Source organism: Pimephales promelas, chromosome 24, assembly GCF_988280905.1.
Source record: "Pimephales promelas chromosome 24, fPimPro1.hap1.1, whole genome shotgun sequence".
Lineage (NCBI taxonomy): Eukaryota > Metazoa > Chordata > Actinopteri > Cypriniformes > Leuciscidae > Pimephales > Pimephales promelas.
The window spans coordinates 23,096,996-23,118,195 of NC_142792.1; the positions used below are offsets into that span (position 1 = coordinate 23,096,996).

Sequence of the window (21,200 nt, forward strand, 5' to 3'; positions counted from 1 at the left end):
CGCCATTTCGCACAAGATGTCGCTCTATAGCACCGGGCGCCGGTGCAGGAATTTACCGTCCATATGGTTCGGTGGTTGCTCGGGGGGAGGAGACCACTCGAGACCCAGGCGGTCGACGGCCTGTGAGAGGAGACGCATTAGTTCCTCTTCGATGCCGGCGCGGGTCCCCGCAGACTCTCACATCGAAGAGCCAATCGACGACCAGTCCTCGCTGTCAGAAACGTGCAGCGAACAGGAGTCCTTCTCATCTCATCCTCTTCTCATCTCATCAACTGCGTTGACAATGATTACAAAATTATGGAATAATTTTTTGGCTTCAACTTCTCAGCAAAGATGAATCTTTCCCGTAGCGTAAGCTAGCTTACGCAATACGAGAGAACCTCTCGTAAGAGAACAGCTTGTATTCAGCCTATAGGTACACTATTGTAACCAAAAGGCACATAGAAAAACTGCTCCCAAAAGTAAGCAATTAGTTGATCATTCATACCACTTAATAATAGAATATTTTAGAATTGTTAGTTATTAAATACTTAAACAATGATAAGATGTACTTAAATAATGTTTAATGTATTCCCTTCATTTCCCAAACTTTGTGTATTGTTCACTTATATCTACATGTATGTACTACTTAGGTAAACTATATTTACTTGTGTTGTAAACTGCGGGGAAAAATGAGTGCATGAAAAAGACATTTCACTAATGAAGCCTTTAATATAAATCAAACCAGAAACACACAGGAGATAGCAAAATATCAGTTCTGACCCAAAGTGAGGACAATAATCAGGTATGAATTATATTTGCAAACATCATTTATGTCTCACATTTAGGCCAAATAATCTCCAGCCTCATTATGCAAACATTCTGAGGGCAAAATTTCGCTGAACCTCATTAGTGTGCGATATTTATAAGTAAAAACTCAATAATAAGAGTAGCTTTCCAAGACTAGTAAATAAAAATAAAATACAAAAAGAGAATAAATGACAATATAACGATTTACTACTTCCCATATTTATGAAAACCTGTCCAGTTCTATTGTCCTCTTTATCAAAGAACCCTGAGAACGGTCATTCAAACATTCTCAACAAAGAGAAATGGTGCATGAAAGGAATTAAGGAGAATGTGAGCAAAATGGAGAATAAAAGGAGGTTGGGTGAGCTTCTGAAGCCATTGGAGTTGAATTCGACAAATCCAGGTGGGTTGCTATCCATGTAAAAGTTGATCCAGTCCTGGAACTGAGAAACTCTGGAATACACACCGGGATATTTCGACTCAGCACATCCTTCACCAAAACTCACAATGCCAGACTGAATCCACAGGGAGTTGATCCTACTGACCATTGGACCTCCAGAGTCTCCCTGTATTGATAAACACTTAACATTGATATATCTGAAAATATACATTGAATAATTTTACAAACTGACTATTATTTTTATATTTTATTTTATACTGATAACCACAAGATGCACACCGGTTAGAAATGTATTCAAGTGTTGTCCAACTTGCTCTTATGTCATGTTGATGTGTGTCAAAAAACTCTTGCGACAGCGAGAACCCTGCGCACAACAATTATATAATATATATAGTATAGAGTTATATATTGTGGCGTAGTTAATTCATGGCCACAATTTACTATTTTTGCCCCTCGTTTAAGTAAACTGTGGTCACATTGTACTAATTTGTTTGGATGTTTTGAATTAACTAAAACAGATTTAACTATATATATATATATATATATATATATATATATATATATATATATATTAAAACAGAAACCAAGAATGTGGTTTCATTCGGAAGGTTTATGAGTTTGGACCATCAATGTCAGTGCAGTGCGAGACGATCTTGATCAGGCAACACTGTTTCTACAGAGCGCCAAGAGATCCAGTAAATAAAGCATTTGAATTTGCACTTCAAAACTCTATTCTCATATTTAAAGGAGTTGTATGCAAGATTGTGGCCAAAACTGGTACTGCAATAACTTTTCAATTTAGGGTGTATTTTGAAAGTGATTCCTTCCCCCTTGACTCAAGGTTGCCAGATATTCTGCAGAATCCAGCAGGAACGTAGGTTGCTACAAGAACCTTCCAATGGCAAGTGACGAGTCCTACACAGGGAGTTTTTTTTTTCTGTTAATGGTTTATTTCAGAATTTGTCAAAGGTTTCGGATTCATATTGAGTTTTTTTTGTTTGTTTCGCAACGTTAGACATTTTTTTTTATCCGAATCCGATTTGTATCTGCAGCTGTGGTACCTAGAGAAGAGCCAGCAACCTGAATGCCACTACTGCCTCTGTGATTGGTAGATCGGTGGAGGGTGGAGCATCAGACCAAAACACAACATGACAACATCAACACCAGTTGAGGGCTGCAACTTCACTTTTTAAATGACAATATCCTGGCCGGACTACTGTTGTCAGTGATACAAGTATTTGAAATGAATATTATTTCTTAATGTCATATCAGTGACATATCAGGGAAAATGTATGATTAATTGAAATAAATTTCTTGCTTACAGCTCCTTTAAATTTTATTTTTAATGTCCAAAACATTATTTGTTCATCCTTCAAAGATTACCCCATTTATAAAATCAAGTTTCATGATGTAGGAAAACTCACTTATTTAAAAATAAAAAAGGCATCAAATTACCATTGTAATCAGTAGCTGGCTACCTTTTTTACTCACTCCGCTTTTTAATTATTATTTTGACATAAAAATATAAAATAAAATTGCTTCCCTCAAATGTTAATCTGGAATAAAATAAACCTTTGTCTACAACTACTACAATATTACATTTCATTTTTTAAAGAACCTGTTTTTGATGATTCTTTTTATGATTTTAACATTTTAATAAATAAATTAAAATCAACGATACCCCCCCTCCCCTCATTAGTTTAAAATGAATGACTGATATCTTACCTGACATGAATCTTTTCCTCCCTCATTTAACAATCCAGCACAAATCATGTTGTTCGTGATGCCCCCTCCATAAGCATTATAACAGGCACTGTTGTTCACAATTGGTATCATCACCTCCTGCAGTGTGTCTGAAGGCTCTCCTGTGACACAGAACAGAGGACAATTTTGGCAGCTTTTAATGGCCATGTACAGTAAAATGTTGAGCTTTGAAGCATTGTTGTTTTGCAAGCAAATATTCTCTCACCTCCAAACAGTAGCGTTCCCCATCCAGTCACCCAGCTCTCTGTACCTCCAGCAAATACACTACCAGCAGCCGCCAGACAGACTGGCTTAATGTAATCAGTGAAATTCACAGAAGAGGAGAGCTCCACCAGTGCTATGTCGTTGTCTTTACTAGGACCGTCATAGTTAGGGTGATTTATGACTTTCCTGGCTGTCCTGTATGCCTCATAAGGGTTTGAGCCTGATTGGCTCTGACGTCCCAGGTAGATATCAATGGTACTTGTATCAATGGAACTGTATGTAAGGATAGTCAGTTTTAATTAAAACATCAATTTATAATAATTTCTTGTTGTATTTAAGCTTTAAACTTCATACTCCTGGAAGCAGTGAGCTGCAGATAAAACCCAGTCTTTATTGATTAGACTCCCACCACAGAAATGGCTTCCATAGCGGCTAATGCTGACTTGCCACGGCCAAGACCCTGCTGTTGCAGCCTGCCCTCCAACAATTTTGTTGTTGAGGGGGGCTTGACCACATACTGGTGAGAGGAAAGACAATTTGGGAATTCTTAATTAATATTATATATTACACACAGGATATGTGGAACAATAGCTTTATGGTGGTCAGGAGTCTGACAACTTACTATCTAACTGGCAGAGAGAACCTGAAAAACAGAGACCAAACAATTAAATGAACACATATAATCTTATAAATTAGTTTTTGTAGCCTGTGAATTTACTCTTTCACCTATTATGTAGGTGTTGGCACATGCCATTAGTATTAATCAAGGTAATACTTTTACATGAATTATGGTGTTTAGGGATTAAACCCAGGTTGTTGTCAGGTTACAATGTTGCATTACACGGCACAAGAGACTCAAAGAAACAATCTTTAACAAAATAAATGATCACATTTAGGAGAAATAACAAGTTCAACCAACATAAACGAGAAACAGGGCTTAAATAGACAGAGAGGAATAATTATCCAGAACAGAAACATGAACGGGATTAATTAATAACCAAGGAGATAAACAAGGAACTGGGGAAACAGAATCAAAACACAATGAAATTAAACAGTACTACACTTTACAGTGGTTAAATGATTTCATTGTCTGAGATATGAAAATAGTTACTGAACCTGTCAGTCTTGTGAGCTAAATCAGTTTCACACCTTGTGAAGTAGCAGCCCAGCAAACACATTTATGTTGTGGCAACAACGTCTGTGGCATGATGCATTTCTATAGATGTTATTCGATCTGCGTTATCAATGTTTGCGTTGGCCATATTGTTGACATAGAAACCACGGCAACTGTCAGTCTATCAATTGACAAGCAAGGTATCGGTATTATCCGTGGTATCATCACTGTATTTTTTTAAACAGCGTGATGGTGTGTTGTGTAATACACGGCTGTTCTAACAACAGTAATAAGAACCCCGGAGTTCGTTTTATGCGATAAGTTACCGACTGCCAGAAAACGTGAAGGGAAGGAGACAGAGTTGAGCCAGCACAGGAGAGGCTAGCTAGGATAAATAGGCTAAATTTTCAGCCAACTTCCCACAGAAAGGTCTGTTCCCATCATTTTACCACAGGTTTCACACATAATCCGCGTGCGGTGTGTAACGTTATACGGTACAGAAGCCAGACGCGGTATAGTGCTTTATATGCTGCATTTGCAGTGCGTAACTGATCCGCGGCTATACCACAAACACCCCGGTTCTCACTATTTTTATTTTAACACATACTCACTATTTCAACAACATAAGCAAATTACTGCATTGCATACTAATTGCACTGCAAATTACTATGCATTACTTCTATATATTATGTTGCTCAAGCAAGTGGTCAAATATGTAACCATGTACTTAAAAATTTTAAATGAAAACTTAAAATTGACAAAACAACCGACTCTCATGCCTTTTCATTTGCATTTACACTTTAATACAACAAATCTTGCATGTCACAAAAAACGTGTTTTTTCACCTCCACGAATGAGACAAGTGTCGATTATTATATTGCCTTGTTGAGGTAAATTGTAGTTTGAATACGGATACTGTATGAACGAGATAGTTATAAATATCCGGATAAGATACGGCTGGCAATAAGGATGGATCTTTACTTAATGCTATTATTTGATGTGGGTCCACACCAATCAACCTTATGTTCTCTTGATACCGATCAGATGAAGCCAGTCTGCTCCCCTCAACTCAAATCTGCGCGCGGCTAGGAGCAGCAGGACAGATGTCATGTCAACAATATGGCCACAGTTAGCTACTTCCGGTGTTTGCGAATAAGGTTGCGAATATATGGCAACATCGCTGTCTACATGCTCGCAACATTGTAACAACGGATAATTGTAAGCCGCTAGAGGGTTGTAGCAATGTTGTTGTGCGACATTTAGCAACTGCGAGATGACGTTCTGCCAATTATTTTTTTAATGCTACGAGATCCCCCTGGATCTCATGTACTGCACTGAGGTGCGACTTCATTAGACAAGGAAGTTGTATGTTGTGTTTGAATAATTACGTATCTTGTATCTTTGCTCGATGAAAAATGAGACGGCCCAACGGTCGGTTGAAATTTAAAAGGCTGATTCGTGCTTCAGGGCAGTGACGAGTACAGATGTTGCCACCCTAGGCACAACCTCAAGCAACGGCCCTGAACAGTGGTTCAATGTCAACATTGTGTCAACGCTGTAACAACCTTCACCTCACAACAATATTCATAGCAACCTTTGGCCATGTTGTAAAACATTGTTAGAAGCAGCGCTTGACATTTACTTTTTTGCTCGCTAGCCAATGTGGCTAGTGGTTTTCCAAAATTACTAGCCACACAGCACTTTTACTAGCCACATTTTAAATGGGGCTTAAAACGTGCTAAAATTTAATAATATTATCATTAGCTCTGATAAGGTTGTAAAGCTCCTTTTTTGAAAACATGTTGTCTTTTAAGATAAACACATACAATAGATTCTTATTGTAGGCTATATAATAACTTTTAATATAATAACTTATTTATTTATTTATTTTTACAGCAGTAAATACTGTAATACAGAGTAGAACAATTATCTGCATTAGAAACAATGAGCAAAGAATACGTTATTTTTTCTAAGAAAAAATCCACAATTAAGGCAACAGGATTACAACTTTATATAGGCCTATATGACAGTTTTGGGGACTTTGGATTGTTTGTTTTGCATCAGCATTTCCTCAGAGCTCTAATCTTAATAATTATCATCATATAGCTCTGGTAGTAACTTGAGATATGTCCTCCTGAAACAAGTATAGGCCCGCAGGTCTTTATTTACGAGATTATTCCCACAAATGCATCTCCTGCTTTCTTTCATGGCATGATTAATTTTATTAAAACAGAATTAACTCTGTAGTTGTGATATAACGTGACATAAGGGCTGCCCTGCTAGTAGTTACACCGTGTCCATAAATCATGAAGATTATTTTTTTCTTTATATTGGCCACGCACACTCACAAACTGACTGAACCCTGTACTGATGTGTGTGTGCGCGCAACCAGTCGCGTGTGATGATCGTTTGACAAAAGTCTGGATGTCATATTTGCACTGCCGGAGAGCGTGAGACGCGCCTATGTTCTGGATTCTCCTGCTATTAAAAAAGATCGCTATATCAATAAATTAAGTTGATAATTAAGGGCAGGCTAAAACAGCCCTCAGTCTGATGGCCAGCCCGCGAGTTTAATCTCCACGTGTCTAATGTCGTGCAATTCGTTTGTTATGTCAGATGTCTTTTGACAAGACTACAATTTTTCAACACGCCAAATTGGCTAGTGGGAGTGACTGTGTTACCCGCCACGTGTGAAATCCACCCGCATTTGGCGGGTGTTAATGTCAAGCCCTGGTTAGGTACATTGTGCCAACGTTCTGTGTTAGCTGGGAGTGCAACTACAGCAGCAGATTCCTTTGCTTTTACACTGACAGACTCTCCATAAAGAAAACACAGTGATGGGTTGCTGCATTGAGTATTTGTTTTAATAATGGCCATAAATTATAATCAGGAATTGACCATTGAGAGCTACAAATTGTTTCAATCTAATGTATGGAATCAAATTGATATCCAAAAAGTGTAAACAATTTAGATTTTAAACAAATATGTCTTCAGGTTTTTATCTCAGTCGGAAAAGGGTGGCTTGCTCACTTCAGGTTGGTGGAGAGATCCTTCCTCAAGCGGAGGAGTTTAAGTATCTTGGGGTTTTGTTCACGAGTGAGGGAAGGATGGAACGGGAGATTGACAGACGGATCAGTGCAGCTTCTGCAGTAATGCGGTCGATGTACCAGTCTGTTGTGGTGAAGAAGAAGCTGAGGCAGGCTCGATTTACCGGTTAATTTACGTTCCTACTCTCACCTATGGTCATGAGCTTTGGGTCCCAGATACATGCGGCCGAAATGAGCTTTCTCCACATGGTGGCTGGGTGATCCCTTAGAGATAGGGTGAGAAGCTCGGTCACTCGGGAGGAGCTCAGAGTAGAGCCGCTGCTCCTCCACATTGAGAAGGGTCAGCTGAGGTGGCTCGGGCATCTGTTCCGGATGCCTCCTGGACGCCTCTCCGGGGAGGTGTTCAGGGCACGTCCCACTGGGAGGAGACCCCGGGGAAGACCTAGGACACGCTGGAGAGACTATGTCTCCCGGCTGGCCTGGGAACGCCTCGGTGCCCCCCAACCCCCCCCCCCCCCCCCCCCCCGGGAAGAGCTGGAGGAAGTGTTTAGGGAGAAGGAAGTCTGGGCATCTCTGCTTAGACTGCTGCCTCCGCGACCCAGCCCCGGATAAGCGGAAGAAGATGGATGGATGGATGAATGGATGTTTTCACGTTTTAACTTGTTGTTTTGAACCATAAACACCTATATAGTAAAAGATTATGTTGATTTAATTATGTTGTATTTTCATAGTTGAAACTACTCACAACTACACTTCTACACTGTAGAAGCTGTAAATAAAACAAATATTAATATTATATTCTACTTCAAAATTTAACGTTAATTCAGTTACATGCCGTTTCTTTGTAATTAAGTTATTGGCAATTTCTGAGTGAAAATTGGTTCTACTGTGTTCTTGCTATGTATCACTATGCTTCGGTCAATGGTGTCCATTCTGTATTCCTGTAATTCCTGTTAAGTACTTAAATAAATTCATCCTACACTGTTGTCACAGAATGGCTGACTGTACTAAGCACACAACACAGAAGAATATCACACAAACTCAAGAGATAAGAAAACAACCTTGACACTGGACAAAGGACTGAACACAACAGGGAGTGTACATATACACACAACCAAAGGAGGAACTGAGGTAATTAGTGTACAACATGTGAACTGAATCAAACTGACAAATTTTTGGAGACAAGGTCAATTGGCAAGACTGAAACAGAAACAAACTCAAAGAACAAAACATAATCCTGACAACTATACACTTGCTTCTTACACATGCAACTGTTGTGAAACAGGTCTTACAGCCTCTATCATATTTTATTTAACCCTAGTAACATTCTTGGACTGCATGAATAACCTTTAACGGCCATGGAAACATTCCATTGCACAAAAAGTTTTTAATGGTGGAAAAGTTTTTTTAGAATTTTAAAAGTTCTTCACGTTAAGAAATGGTTCTTTTAAAAACTGTTTACTGAAAGGTTTTTGGGAATCAAATGGTTCTTCTAAAGAATCACTGCAAAACCCAGTTTTAAAGGATACATTTCGTGCTTTTAAATTGCTCCTTTTTACATATAAATCATACATTTGTGGTCAATATAAAGCGAAACTGCAATGCTTGGGTCTGAATTCCTCATTATTATAGCTCCACAGGCCCCTATTCTACCCCTTTTTCTGATGTGCGTCTGTGAGCAACTCATTTTGGAGCGGTCTCTTTTAGTGATGGGGACGAGACCGCCTATGCCGAGTCTGAGTCAAGACCGAGTCTTTGAAGGGTCAAGTCCAAGTCGAGAAAGAGTCCGTTGGTTTTCAAATACAGTCGAGTCCGAGTCAAGACCAAGTCTTTGAGGAGGCAAGTCCGAGTCGAGATTTTGTCCCGACATATCAGTTTTGATATTCATGATTTAAAGGGTCACTTCGCCCATTTACATTAAGCTTTATATCTTTAGAAACCCAGTCATATTTTTGAATGGTCATGGTTTATTCCCTTTTTTCCCCTGAGATGGGAGAAATAAGGATTCAAGTGTTTTACTTCCTGCTTATTGTGACGTAAAAATCGCCATTTTGCGTCACAATAAGCAGGAAGTCATATTTCATTAAAATCTTTAGAACTACAAACATTAGCTCATTATTATTCAAGGGTGTTGGACCCACTCACCCTACAAGCCTATTACAGATCAGTGGGTGGGACTTCAATTGCAGAAACTGAAATCAATATCCGCCATCTTGTTTGGAAGCTAAGCTAACAAGCGCTGTGGAGATAGTAAGTTATGACAATGACGGAAGAAACTAAACATGATATGGAAGAAGAGGATTTTGAAATTCTGCTGCTCGAATCCGATGTCCGTGGCTATCTTTCCATGGACAGAGTCGCTGTATAGTTTAGAGCAGCTGAGGCTGATGGAGGAGCAGGACACACCGAGGCGGCGGCCTGTCGCGGTCGAGGACCCCGCATTGACTCTGGCGCTGGGCGGATTGCTGTTGCCTGTACTCTCGCTGCGTGCTACGGCCTAAGGACACAGAGCCCGTCTGCTGCAGAGAATTTCAACGATGGCAATTTCTCCTGGAGGAAATCTCTGAATCAGACGAGCACATGGACGTTTGTGTTGTGATAGTTTCGCCTGACTAAACATCCAGGTATCATGCAGTAATTCACCAAACAGAAATAAATACAAACGAGGAGTAATTCACTAATGAGTTTGCCAATGTAACATTAACAGGGTTTGTTGTTGTGGGAAGAAGGAGGCAGGAACCGGCAAACATTTAAGCATTTTAATAGTAAAATGAAAAAAATATCTCTCTATCTCGATATTTTTTTATATGAGCATAAAAAAAATGCGCTGGAAAAAAAATCCTGACGGTCTGAAAATTACGAGTCCTCCACTGTGGTCCGAGACCGAGTCAAGACCAAGTCTTTGAAGGGTCGAGACCGAGTCAAGACTTCAAAGTATTTGAAGGAACAAGTCCCAGATGAGTCCGAGAATGCAAAAATCGGTCTAGAGACTGGTCATCACTAGTCTCTTTAAATGCAAAAGCGATGTGTCACACCCTGCCCGGTGCCCGCTCTTCAGGTTGTGGAGTTGACTCTCGTTTCAACTCCACCACGTTCGGCCATTTTTATAATTTGATTGGAGATATACGATTATACACGCGTTATATCACACGTTAACAAAATGTCAACAACGGAAGACTTGTCCATCATCAAGCCTTACATGTTCGAGCCGGACCCGGAGCGAGTTGAAAAAGACGACGACGAACCCGTAGAACACCATCTTCATATGGATGTTTTGCAATGGTATGTAACTGTATTGTGTTATAAGTGAAAGTCGATTATTTCTCTTGTTAAAACAAGCATACTAACAAGATAAAGGACTACGGTCTAATTTTACCACTAAAAATCTGTATTGATAATATGATACGTTTAGAAAAGCATCAGAAAACACAGCAGCTAAATGACCATTGATGAAACTCAAGAACAATACTGCAGACGTGTAACGTTACTTAAAAACAAAGAAAGACAAAGGTACTGCTAAACCATGACCCCCATGTGTTTTAAGAAAGTAAACTAATTTATTTTTATTAACGATATTTACAGCTTATCGAAATGCTCTGTTCATTGTCTCAAAAGATAGAAGGAACTGACCCCTCATTTAGATGAAGTCAATCAGCAAACCCTTCTTTATATTGGCGGAGGTTGTTGAAGTTGTTGAAGCTCGTCTGTATGGAAGCAGCCGTGGCCAAAAAACATCTGTGCTGGATCAGGCACACCATACGTATGCCTGAACACCGCTTGCCCCACCAGGTCCTCTACGGTCAACTAATGGGTGCAAAGCGGTGTGCTGGAGGGCAAATGCGGCGCTTTAAGGACTACACCAGGGACATCCTAAAGCGAGCGAACATCCCCCTTACGCAGCTTGAATCTTTGGCACTAACAGATCTGCTTGGCAGGTCACCTGTGCCTCTACAGTCTCTCAAATACACCAAACCAACCAAGACCGACGATCCGAGAGGCGTATCAAGAAACATCAGTGGGCGGCTGGCACCCCCCTGGCATCTGGTTTCCCTTGCTCCATCTGCGGACGAGAGTGCGGCTCAAGGATCGGACTCAATGCCCACGAGAAGGGGCACCAGCGGCAAGGTCGCTGAACCCACCCCCACCCCCACCCCTGGAGCAAGTGTCATCATCGAATACGATCGACAGCTAAGAGACATCCAACAACCGAACATTTTGACTTACCCTCTCGTAAATTCTCCGTCCATGAGCTTGAACTACAAAATCGGAACGAGAAATTAAAATGGCGAATTGCTCGAAGTGTTGGGCCGGTTGTCAATGTCCTTATTTGGCAGTTCCGGTGCAATTACTGTGACGTAATTGTTCAAAATACGTCATAGAAACAGAAAATTCTGACCAGGTTGCAAAATATGAAGAATATAATATAAAAATATAAATAACAGAATATAACGATATAAACAAAGCACCTGAAAAGAATAATTTCAACTTTTCTGTGCTTATAAACACTCCTAATATACAAAAAATGCATTTAAGGGCTGAAAAAAGTGGATTTAGCATATGTCCCCTTTAAATGATTTATTATTGAAATGTTTATAATTAAAATAGTATTAAAATATCAAATAATTACTATTATTATACTTACATATTCAAATAGACAGTTGAATGTTTGGACACTAATCATTCTTTTTCACAGTGCTTTGTCTAGATTTCAGTTCTCACTCTTAACATTTACTCAACCAACTTCATGAGGTGCTGTTTAAATCATTTTAATGGATGAGTTAAATGCCTATGGACTCATTCAGTACTAACTATATAAATAAATACATCTTATGTTTACAGAGAAATTCATACTTAAAGGATTAGTTCACTTTTGAAAAAACTTTTGCTGATAATTTACTCACCCCCGTGTCATCCAAGATGTCCATGTCTTTCTTTCCTCAGTCGAAAAGAAATTAAGGTTTTTGATGAAAACATTCCAGGATTTTTCTCCATATAATGGACTTACATGCACTGTTAGACCTTACCAGGTTTTTTTTACAGTAAAATACTGGCAACACTGTTGCCAGTTATTTACTGTCAAAATGCACTAAAACTCGAGTTAACTAAAAAAATACAACTTATTAGTTTTAGTGCATTTTGACAGTAAATAACTGGCAACAGTGTTGCCAGTATTTTACTGTAAAAAGGGACGAAAACTCCAGTTAACTAACTTCACTTGCAGAAACCATCTTAAAATAATCAACTAAATGTATAATGCATTAATAATGTGAGCAAGGCATTATTGTGAACTTATTTAATTAGAAACAACAAAAAATTATTTTTGTAAATAAAGAGATTTCCACCGGATCCTGCGACTAACACAGACAGTGCCTTTTAAATAAAGTAACACACAGCATATCATCGATGTTTGTAGATCTTCTCCTGGACTGAAGCACAGGCTCTACTCTTCAGCACAACGGTGACCCAAAAAACAATATTTTACAGTTAACTATAAAACTGTTTTATAACTTACAGTTTATTACTGTTAAAATACATTTTGTGGGAGTGTCTTTTTCTCTTACACTGTTAACCCTTTCTACCCCACAGGAAAATCCACACTACAAAGAGTAAAAAGTAACATTGATGCAGTGTTGCAGTGAGATAATTAAGGGAATATGTAAGTGATTGTTGAGCATTAGTGATGAACACCCGCTGTTAACAAGCAGAATCACTGAAGGAAAGAAAAACAACAAGAACAGAAAATAGAGAAACACAAGAACTACAACTTCAGCCGTTAGACTTCAGCCGTTACACATTATTACATTTATTATTAACCAGTATGGCTTTATTTCTGTCATACATCTATAGAAGATGTTGTTGAGATGTTTAATTGAAAATGTTTGGTTTGAAGTTACCATCATAGAGATCAGTGTTTGCTTTAGTTGGTATGCTGATGCTGTAACATGAGATTTTCTTTTGACACTTTGAGCTGTGTTTTTGCAAGTCTCACTTATGCGGACACACAGTTTAGTAATGATTTGATTTGTCAAAACATTTGATTTGTCTGTTCATTTACTAAATAATTCATTCTTACTCATTCAGAGTTTAATCCTCAACCAAAAGTGTTACATTACCACCACCGTGAAACCACAGCAATAAATTACGACTCATTTTTTTAACATACATAAACCAAAACAGCACTACAGTCTTGTAGAAACACCAAGATATCAAAATTTAGCACATTAATCTCAACAATGGTGGCAATTTTTTTTTATTCATGCAGCACTGCATGCTGGGAGTTTCATACAATCCTGGAACCCAGCATGCTGCATGAAACTTTTGAATGTTACCATTGTTGAGATTAATATTATAATTGTTGATGTCTGTGTGTGTCTGACTCAAGCAATATATTATTTAAATGTTTTATATGATTACAATATTATTCAGAAGACATGATTAACCAACATATTGATTTCATGTTGTAGATTCACAGATTTAATTTATAATCATAACTACCCATATATTCACAGAGTATAAACAGGAAAGATCTGAAAATCAGACATATCCAGAATGATTGTGATATTATCACAATAGCCAATAACACCAGATCAACTTCCTCTTGACTTTTTCTTGCTGCAACAAATGTGTTTTAAAACTCTTAAAAAATGTGTTCTAAAAAGAGAGATGAATGTAACAAGTCCAGGGACAAGAGGAATAAGTTTTGAAATAACCGATCGTTTCGCATGATAAGACCCTTATTCATCGTCTGGTGTCGTTTAAAGACATTTGAAGCTGCATCTGAAACTGTTATTAACTGTCTTTTGGACCTTGTACCGTCTGGTTTCCATGTAAGTCCATTATATGGAGAAAAATCCTGGAATGTTTTCATCAAAAACCTAAATTTCTTTTCGACTGAGGAAAGAAAGACTTGGACATCTTGGATGACATGGGGGTGAGTAAATTATCAGCAAAAGTTTTTTCAAAAGTGAACTAATCCTTTAAGCACAATATAGTATCTCCAAATCCATTTTCAAGCATGTAAACAAAGCCTTTAGATCAAATGTATTTGCGATCACTTGTTTTGTGAATTACAAATGTCCTTGGCAACAGGAATTCAATTTTCAACTTTCATTATTAAACATTTTAAACATTAAATCTACACTTAATTTTATATTTACCTTCTATGTTGAGAAGTATGATTCCAACAAAACTCAAAGCTGTGTTAAACTTCATACTTATGGTCTGGTGTGTATTCTGTCTGCTGTTTCCTCTCATGAGTCTCTGATTACTTTATTCTGTCAGTATTTACACTACACACACCCCCCGGTCACCTTACAGGTAAGTAATTATAAGGTTTGTCTTTCAGTTTAAGGTCACTTCTCTACTCATTAACACATTTTACAACATTTCAAGTGCAAAAACAGCATGCTGAATGAATATGACTGAGCAGACCTACAGAATGTTATAAATACAAAAGTCTTCATTTGTTATTAGGAGTTCATATGTGTAATTCTAACTATTGACCCTATTATAATTGTTAGGATTTTAAAAGATCAGCATTCTGCCCTAAAAGTGATTGGGCAGATTAAACTGTAAGTTGAAACTTTGAGGGCTGCTTTGTTCTCGCACCATCTACAACGTCACCTACCTCGCTCAAATCGGCCTCACGGGGGCGCTGTTCGGAACAAATCTTGCTGGACCTGAAAAACTCGATGGATCCCAGAAGCCTGTGAACATTTTTAAAGAAATAAGCCACCGGGGGTCTTCATCACATTATTTATGTTTGTTGTTTGTTCATTGTATATACTGTATTACGCGATTATTCACACATGCACACAATATTCAGGGCATAAGATGGAACTCATTTGGGATTTGGATAGCTATGAATGTCATTTAGAAAATGGGAATGGCCAAGGGTACTCAAAAGCCTATCATTCCAAAAAGAAAACTCTGAACCTCGGTGAGTGCGTGTGGCACGTGATTGTAAGGGTATGTTTACACGAGACTGTTTCCAAGTGAAAATGGAAAACTGATAACGGGTTTCAAAGTGCAAGGTTTTGAAAACTATGCCTTTGCCATCTCTATGTAAAGAACAAAAACACAATTGTACTATTAAACATATATTATAAAAGATGTAATGGCTACTCATAAGAGTTTATTATGGAACAATGTATTTAGAAATATAAAAACTAACTGATGCTTGGAATATTTAAATAATAGAGTAAAAGAGATTAGATTTTCAGTTTTACATGCATATTGTCACAGTCCTCCGTCTGCACCAGTCTGTCTTGTCTTCAGCACTACACTTCCCAGGATCCTCTCGTCACCCTATCCCGTGTTCACTCCCTCATCAGCCACCTGTTCCTCGTCATCATCATCTGTTTCACCTGTTCTCACCCCATTATGTTTGATTATTCTGTGTATTTAGTTCCCTCTGTTTTACTCAATGGTTGTCGGTCGATGTCGAATGTTACCCCGTGTTACCCTGTATCCTTGCCTGTATCCAGAATTAAATGTTACCTTCTGTGTGAACCTGGACTCCTCCTATTCCTTCCGTCTGCACTCCTGTTCTCCTGCACCATACCCCGTGACAGATCGACCGACCTCCAAAGAAGGAAAAAAAAAAAAAAATAAAAAAAAAATGGACCCTTTCGTAGGGGTCCAATTGCTCTGTTTAAAGCAAGCGGACCGGTCTCTGGAGGATCATCTGGCGGATTTCTTCCACCTCGCTTCCGCCACAACCTTCCCGGACGACTGCCTCTGCAGCTTCCTGTACGCCGGCCTCAACATCGCCACCAGAGAGCAGTTGTCCGGGAGTGGTCCCCAGGGGAGTTTTTCAGCATATGTGGAGTGGGTGCTGGTGTCCTGCGGTTCTCCCTTCACCCTCGATGATGGCACCAGCCCCACTCCAACACCGGAGCCCTCCTTTCCGTTGGTCCCCACCAGCCCTGCCGAGCCCGAGCTCTCTCTGCTGGTTCCGTCCAGTCCTTCCGAACATGAACTCCCGTTCTGGCGCCCCCGCTTGATGCTTGTTCCCAGAAAGCCTGCGCTCACCGTCAGCCCTGCCGAGCCTGCGCTCACCGTCAGCCCTGCTGAGCCTGCGCTCACCGTCAGCCCTGCCGAGCCTGCGCTCACCGTCAGCCCTGCCGAGCCTGCGCTCACCGTCAGCCCTGCCGAGCCTGCGCTCACCGTCAGCCCTGCCGAGCCTGCGCTCACCGTCAGCCCTGCCGAGGCCGAGCTTTCACCGCTGGTTCCGTCCAGCTCTCCAGAGATTGAATGCTCTTCACCGCTGGTTCCGTCCAGCTCTCCAGAGATTGAATGCTCTTCGCCGCTGGTTCCGTCCAGCTCTCCAGAGATTGAATGCTCTTCACCGCTGGTCCCGTCCAGCTCTCCAGAGAATGTATGCTCTTCACCGCTGGTTCCGTCCAGCTCTCCAGAGATTGAATGCTCTTCACCGCTGGTTCCGTCCAGCTCTCCAGAGATTGAATGCTCTTCGCCGCTGGTTCCGTCCAGCTCTCCAGAGATTGAAGGCTCTTCACCGCTGGTTCCGTCCAGCTCTCCAGAGATTGAATGCTCTTCACCGCTGGTTCCGTCCAGCTCTCCAGAGATTGAATGCTCTTCACCGCTGGTTCCGTCCAGCTCTCCAGAGACTGAATGCTCTTCCCCGCTGGTTCCGTCCAGCTCTCCAGAGATTGAATGCTCTTCGCCGCTGGTTCCGTCCAGCTCTCCAGAGTCTGAATGCTCTTCGCCGCTGGTCCCGTCCAGCTCTCCAGAGATTGAATGCTCTTCACCGCTGGTTCCGTCCAGCTCTCCAGAGACTGAATGCTCTTCCCCGCTGGTTCCGTCCAGCTCTCCAGAGATTGAATGCTCTTCACCGCTGGTTCCGTCCAGCTCTCCAGAGATTGAATGCTCTTCACTGCTGGGTCCGTCCAGCTCACCAGAGAATGAATGCTCTTCACTGCTGGTTCCGTCCAGATCACCAGAGAATGAATGCTCTTCACTGCTGGTTCCGTCCAGCCATCCAGAGACTGCACGCTCCTCACTGCTGGTTCCGTCCAGCCCTCCAGAGACTGAATGCTCTTCACTGCTGGTTCCGTCCAGTCCTCCAGAGACAAAATGCTCTTCACTGCTGGTTCCGTCCAGATCACAAGAGAATGAATGCTCTTCACTGCTGGTTCCGTCCAGCCCACCAGAGACTGAATGCCCTTCACTGCTGGTTCCGTCCAGCTCACCAGAGAATGCATGCTCTTCACTGCTGGTTCCGTCCCACTCACCAGAGAATGAATGCTCTTCACTGCTGGTTCCGTCCCACTCACCAGAGAATGAATGCTCTTCACTGCTGGTTCCGTCCAGCCCTCCAGAGACAGTATGCTCTTCACTGCTGGTTCCGTCCAGCCCTCTAAAGACTGTATGCTCTTCACTGCTGGTTCCGTCCAGCCCTCCAGAGAATGAATGCTCTTCACTGCTGGTTCCGTCCCACTCACCAGAGAATGAATGCTCTTCACTGCTGGTTCCGTCCCACTCACCAGAGAATGAATGCTCTTCACTGCTGGTTCCGCCCCACTCACCAGAGAATGAATGCTCTTCACTGCTGGCTCCGCCCAGCCCTCCAGAGACAGTATGCTCTTCACTGCTGGTTCCGTCCAGCCCTCCAGAGAATGAATGCTCTTCACTGCTGGTTCCGTCCCACTCACCAGAGAATGAATGCTCTTCACTGCTGGTTCCGTCCCACTCACCAGAGAATGAATGCTCTTCACTGCTGGTTCCGTCCAGCCCTCCAGAGACAGTATGCTCTTCACTGCTGGTTCCGTCCAGCCCTCTAAAGACTGTATGCTCTTCACTGCTGGTTCCGTCCAGCCCTCCAGAGGCTGAATGCTCTTCACTGCTGGTTCCGTCCAGCTCTCCAGAGACTGTATGCTCTTCACTGCTGGTTCCGTCCAGCCCTCCAGAGAATGAATGCTCTTCACTGCTGGTTCCGTCCCACTCACCAGAGAATGAATGCTCTTCACTGCTGGTTCCGTCCCACTCACCAGAGAATGAATGCTCTTCACTGCTGGTTCCGTCCAGTCCTCCAGAGACAGTATGCTCTTCACTGCTGGTTCCGTCCAGCCCTCTAAAGACTGTATGCTCTTCACTGCTGGTTCCGTCCAGCCCTCCAGAGACTGAATGCTCTTCACTGCTGGTTCCGTCCAGCCCTCCAGAGAATGAATGCTCTTCACTGCTGGTTCCGTCCAGCCCTCCAGAGACTGAATGCTCTTCACTGCTGGTTCCGTCCAGCTCTCCAGAGACGGTATGCTCATCACTGCTGGTTCCGTCCAGCCATCCAGAGACTGAACGCTCTTCACTGCTGGTTCCGTCCAGCCATCCAGAGACTGAATGCTCTTCACTGCTGGTTCCGTCCAGCCCTCCAGAGGCTGAATGCTCTTCACTGCTGGTTCCGTCCAGCCCTCCAGAGACTGTATGCTCTTCACTACTGGTTCCGTCCAGCCATCCAGAGACTGAATGCTCTTCACTGCTGGTTCCGTCCAGCTCTCCAGAGACTGTATGCTCTTCACTGCTGGTTCCGTCCAGTCATCCAGAGACTGTATGCTCATCACTGCTGGTTCCGTCCAGCCCTCCAGAGACTGAACGCTCTTCACTGCTGGTTCCGTCCAGTTCCTCCGAGCCCGAGCTCTCTTCTTCGCTGGGCCCGACCAGCCCAGCCCCAGAGACCGTCCAGCCAGCGCCAGAGACCGCTCAGCCTGCTCCGCCCTGGCCACGCCCTCAGCCTGCTCCGCCCTGGCCACGCCCTCAGTCTGCTTCGCCCTGGTCTCGCCCTCAGCCTGCTCCGCCCTGGCCACGCCCTCAGCCTGCTTCGCCTTGGTCTCGCCCTCAGCCTGCTTCGCCCTGGCCACGCCATCAGCCTGCTCCGCCCTGGCCACGCCCTCAGCCTGCTTCGCCTTGGTCTCGCCCTCAGCCTGCTTCGCCCTGGCCACGCCATCAGCCTGCTCCGCCCTGGCCACGCCCTCAGCCTGTTCCGCCCTGGCCACGCCCTCAGCCTTCTCCGCCCTGGCCACGCCCTCAGCCTGCTCCGCCCTGGCCACGCCCTCAGCCTGCTCCGCCCTGGCCACGCCCTCAGCCTGCTTCGCCCTGGCCACGCCCTCAGCCTGCTCCGCCCTGGCCACGCCCTCAGCCTGCTCCGCCCTGGCCACGCCCTCAGCCTGCTCCGCCCTGGCCACGCCCTCAGCCTGCTCCGCCCTGGCCACGCCCCTCTCAGGCCCCAGTTCGTCCCCCCTCCTTCCTCTGTTCCGCGGCGTGAGGTCACGCCTCCCGGGAGGGGGGAGTTCTGTCACAGTCCTCCGTCTGCACCAGTCTGTCTTGTCTTCAGCACTACACTTCCCAGGATCCTCTCGTCACCCTATCCCGTGTTCACTCCCTCATCAGCCACCTGTTCCTCGTCATCATCATCTGTTTCACCTGTTCTCACCCCATTATGTTTGATTATTCTGTGTATTTAGTTCCCTCTGTTTTACTCAATGGTTGTCGGTCGATGTCGAATGTTACCCCGTGTTACCCTGTATCCTTGCCTGTATCCAGAATTAAATGTTACCTTCTGTGTGAACCTGGACTCCTCCTATTCCTTCCGTCTGCACTCCTGTTCTCCTGCACCATACCCCGTGACACATATATCCAGGCAAAGATCTGTTAGAGAGATTTTATTTGGATAATTATTCTTGTGAATTTTGCTCAACAGAAACTTAATCTATTGTCCATCTTTTTTGTAATCGTGTATACACTAAGATTTTTTGGGTGGATATAGAACATTTTATCAGAAGGTAAACCAATATTATATTCAGTTAAATAATGTTGACATGTATCTGTTATTCAACTTAAATAACAATATTTTATAAAATTATATATTGCATAGCTGCCAACTCTCACGCATTGGCCGTGAGACACCCGCATTTGATTGGTTTCACACGCTCACACGCCACACCCCCGATTTCTCACGCTGAAGTGTCAACCCTCCCGTTTTTCCGGGTTTCTCACGTATTTTAGCTCTTTTACTGTCTTCCCATGTTAGTATTTCCCGTAAAATATCTCGTATTTTTACACTCTGATTGTGTGAGACGTACAAGCTCGTCCTCGGATGCGGTTCAGTGTGTTTGTAAGTGAGCCATGATGCTAAATATCCAGCTTGTTTTTAAGAATTTTGAGAGTAGTCTAAAATTCTATTGAAATTCTGAGCCTGTTGATCGCCAACTAGTAGTGAAATCATCACAGATCCATTGATTTTGTTTGGATTTTTATAATTTTTTCTGTGTAATGAGTATAGTGTTTGGTGAAAAGAATGGCATATTGCCTGATGTCATAACTTAAGGGAATAGTTGATTGCCAATGAAGTAAAGATGAAAATAGTGGAAAATAAGTGAAAAAACGCCTGTTTTTTTGCATTAAATTGATGCGAAATCATGTAGAAATGTGTTTTAAGAATTATTTTTTCAGTGGATGTTGTCTGCACATGTGTTCTGTGTATCTGAAATGCATTTATTGAGAACCTACCCAACCCACTAAGAATTTGATGAAAAAAATAATTTTTCACATTTTTCTGATAAAAAATAAAGGGTGCTTACACTAAAATTCCCACAATTTTTTTTCGCGATATTTCCGGCAGAGCAGACCCTCCAATTATTTGTTCTTAGGGTCAAAGTTAACAGAAAAAACACAAATAAAAAGTATGGCAGACCATGTCAGGTTCAACCCATTTTTGAGACTTTGGCTCCCTGACTATTATCCATACAAACTGATCACAGGGCAAGTGCATGTGCAGTCATGAATATTATTTGTAGGATAATAAGACAACATCCTTCTGTGAACTTTCAGCACTGTTATTGCAGTGGGATCAGTTTAACCACTGTTTATT

At 42.2% G+C, this 21,200-nt stretch overlaps 1 protein-coding gene across 1 annotated transcript; it reads right to left on the reverse strand.

Annotated features, from left to right (window-relative positions):
- Positions 1–693: 693 nt before the first annotated feature.
- Positions 694–14,585, reverse strand: LOC120483527 (serine protease 27). Its single transcript, XM_039678595.2, has 6 exons — positions 14,476–14,585; positions 3,780–3,800; positions 3,512–3,674; positions 3,159–3,430; positions 2,915–3,054; positions 694–1,355 (listed from the first exon to the last, which is right to left on the reverse strand). The coding sequence occupies exons 1-6, from the start codon at positions 14,570–14,572 to the stop codon at positions 1,065–1,067; spliced, it is 984 nt and encodes a 327-aa protein (XP_039534529.2). The 5' UTR covers positions 14,573–14,585; the 3' UTR covers positions 694–1,064.
- Between the last annotated feature and the right edge of the window lie 6,615 nt (positions 14,586–21,200).

Coding starts and splice junctions, on each gene's coding strand:
- LOC120483527 (XM_039678595.2), bottom strand. CDS start 14,572: ATGAGAGGAAACAGCAGACAGAATACACACCAGACCATAAGTATGAAG. Junction 3,431..3,511: donor GCAGCTCACTGCTTCCAGGA/GTATGAAGTTTA, acceptor CCTTACATACAG/TTCCATTGATACAAGTACCA. Junction 1,356..2,914: donor GAGGAAAAGATTCATGTCAG/GTAAGATATCAG, acceptor TTATCAATACAG/GGAGACTCTGGAGGTCCAAT.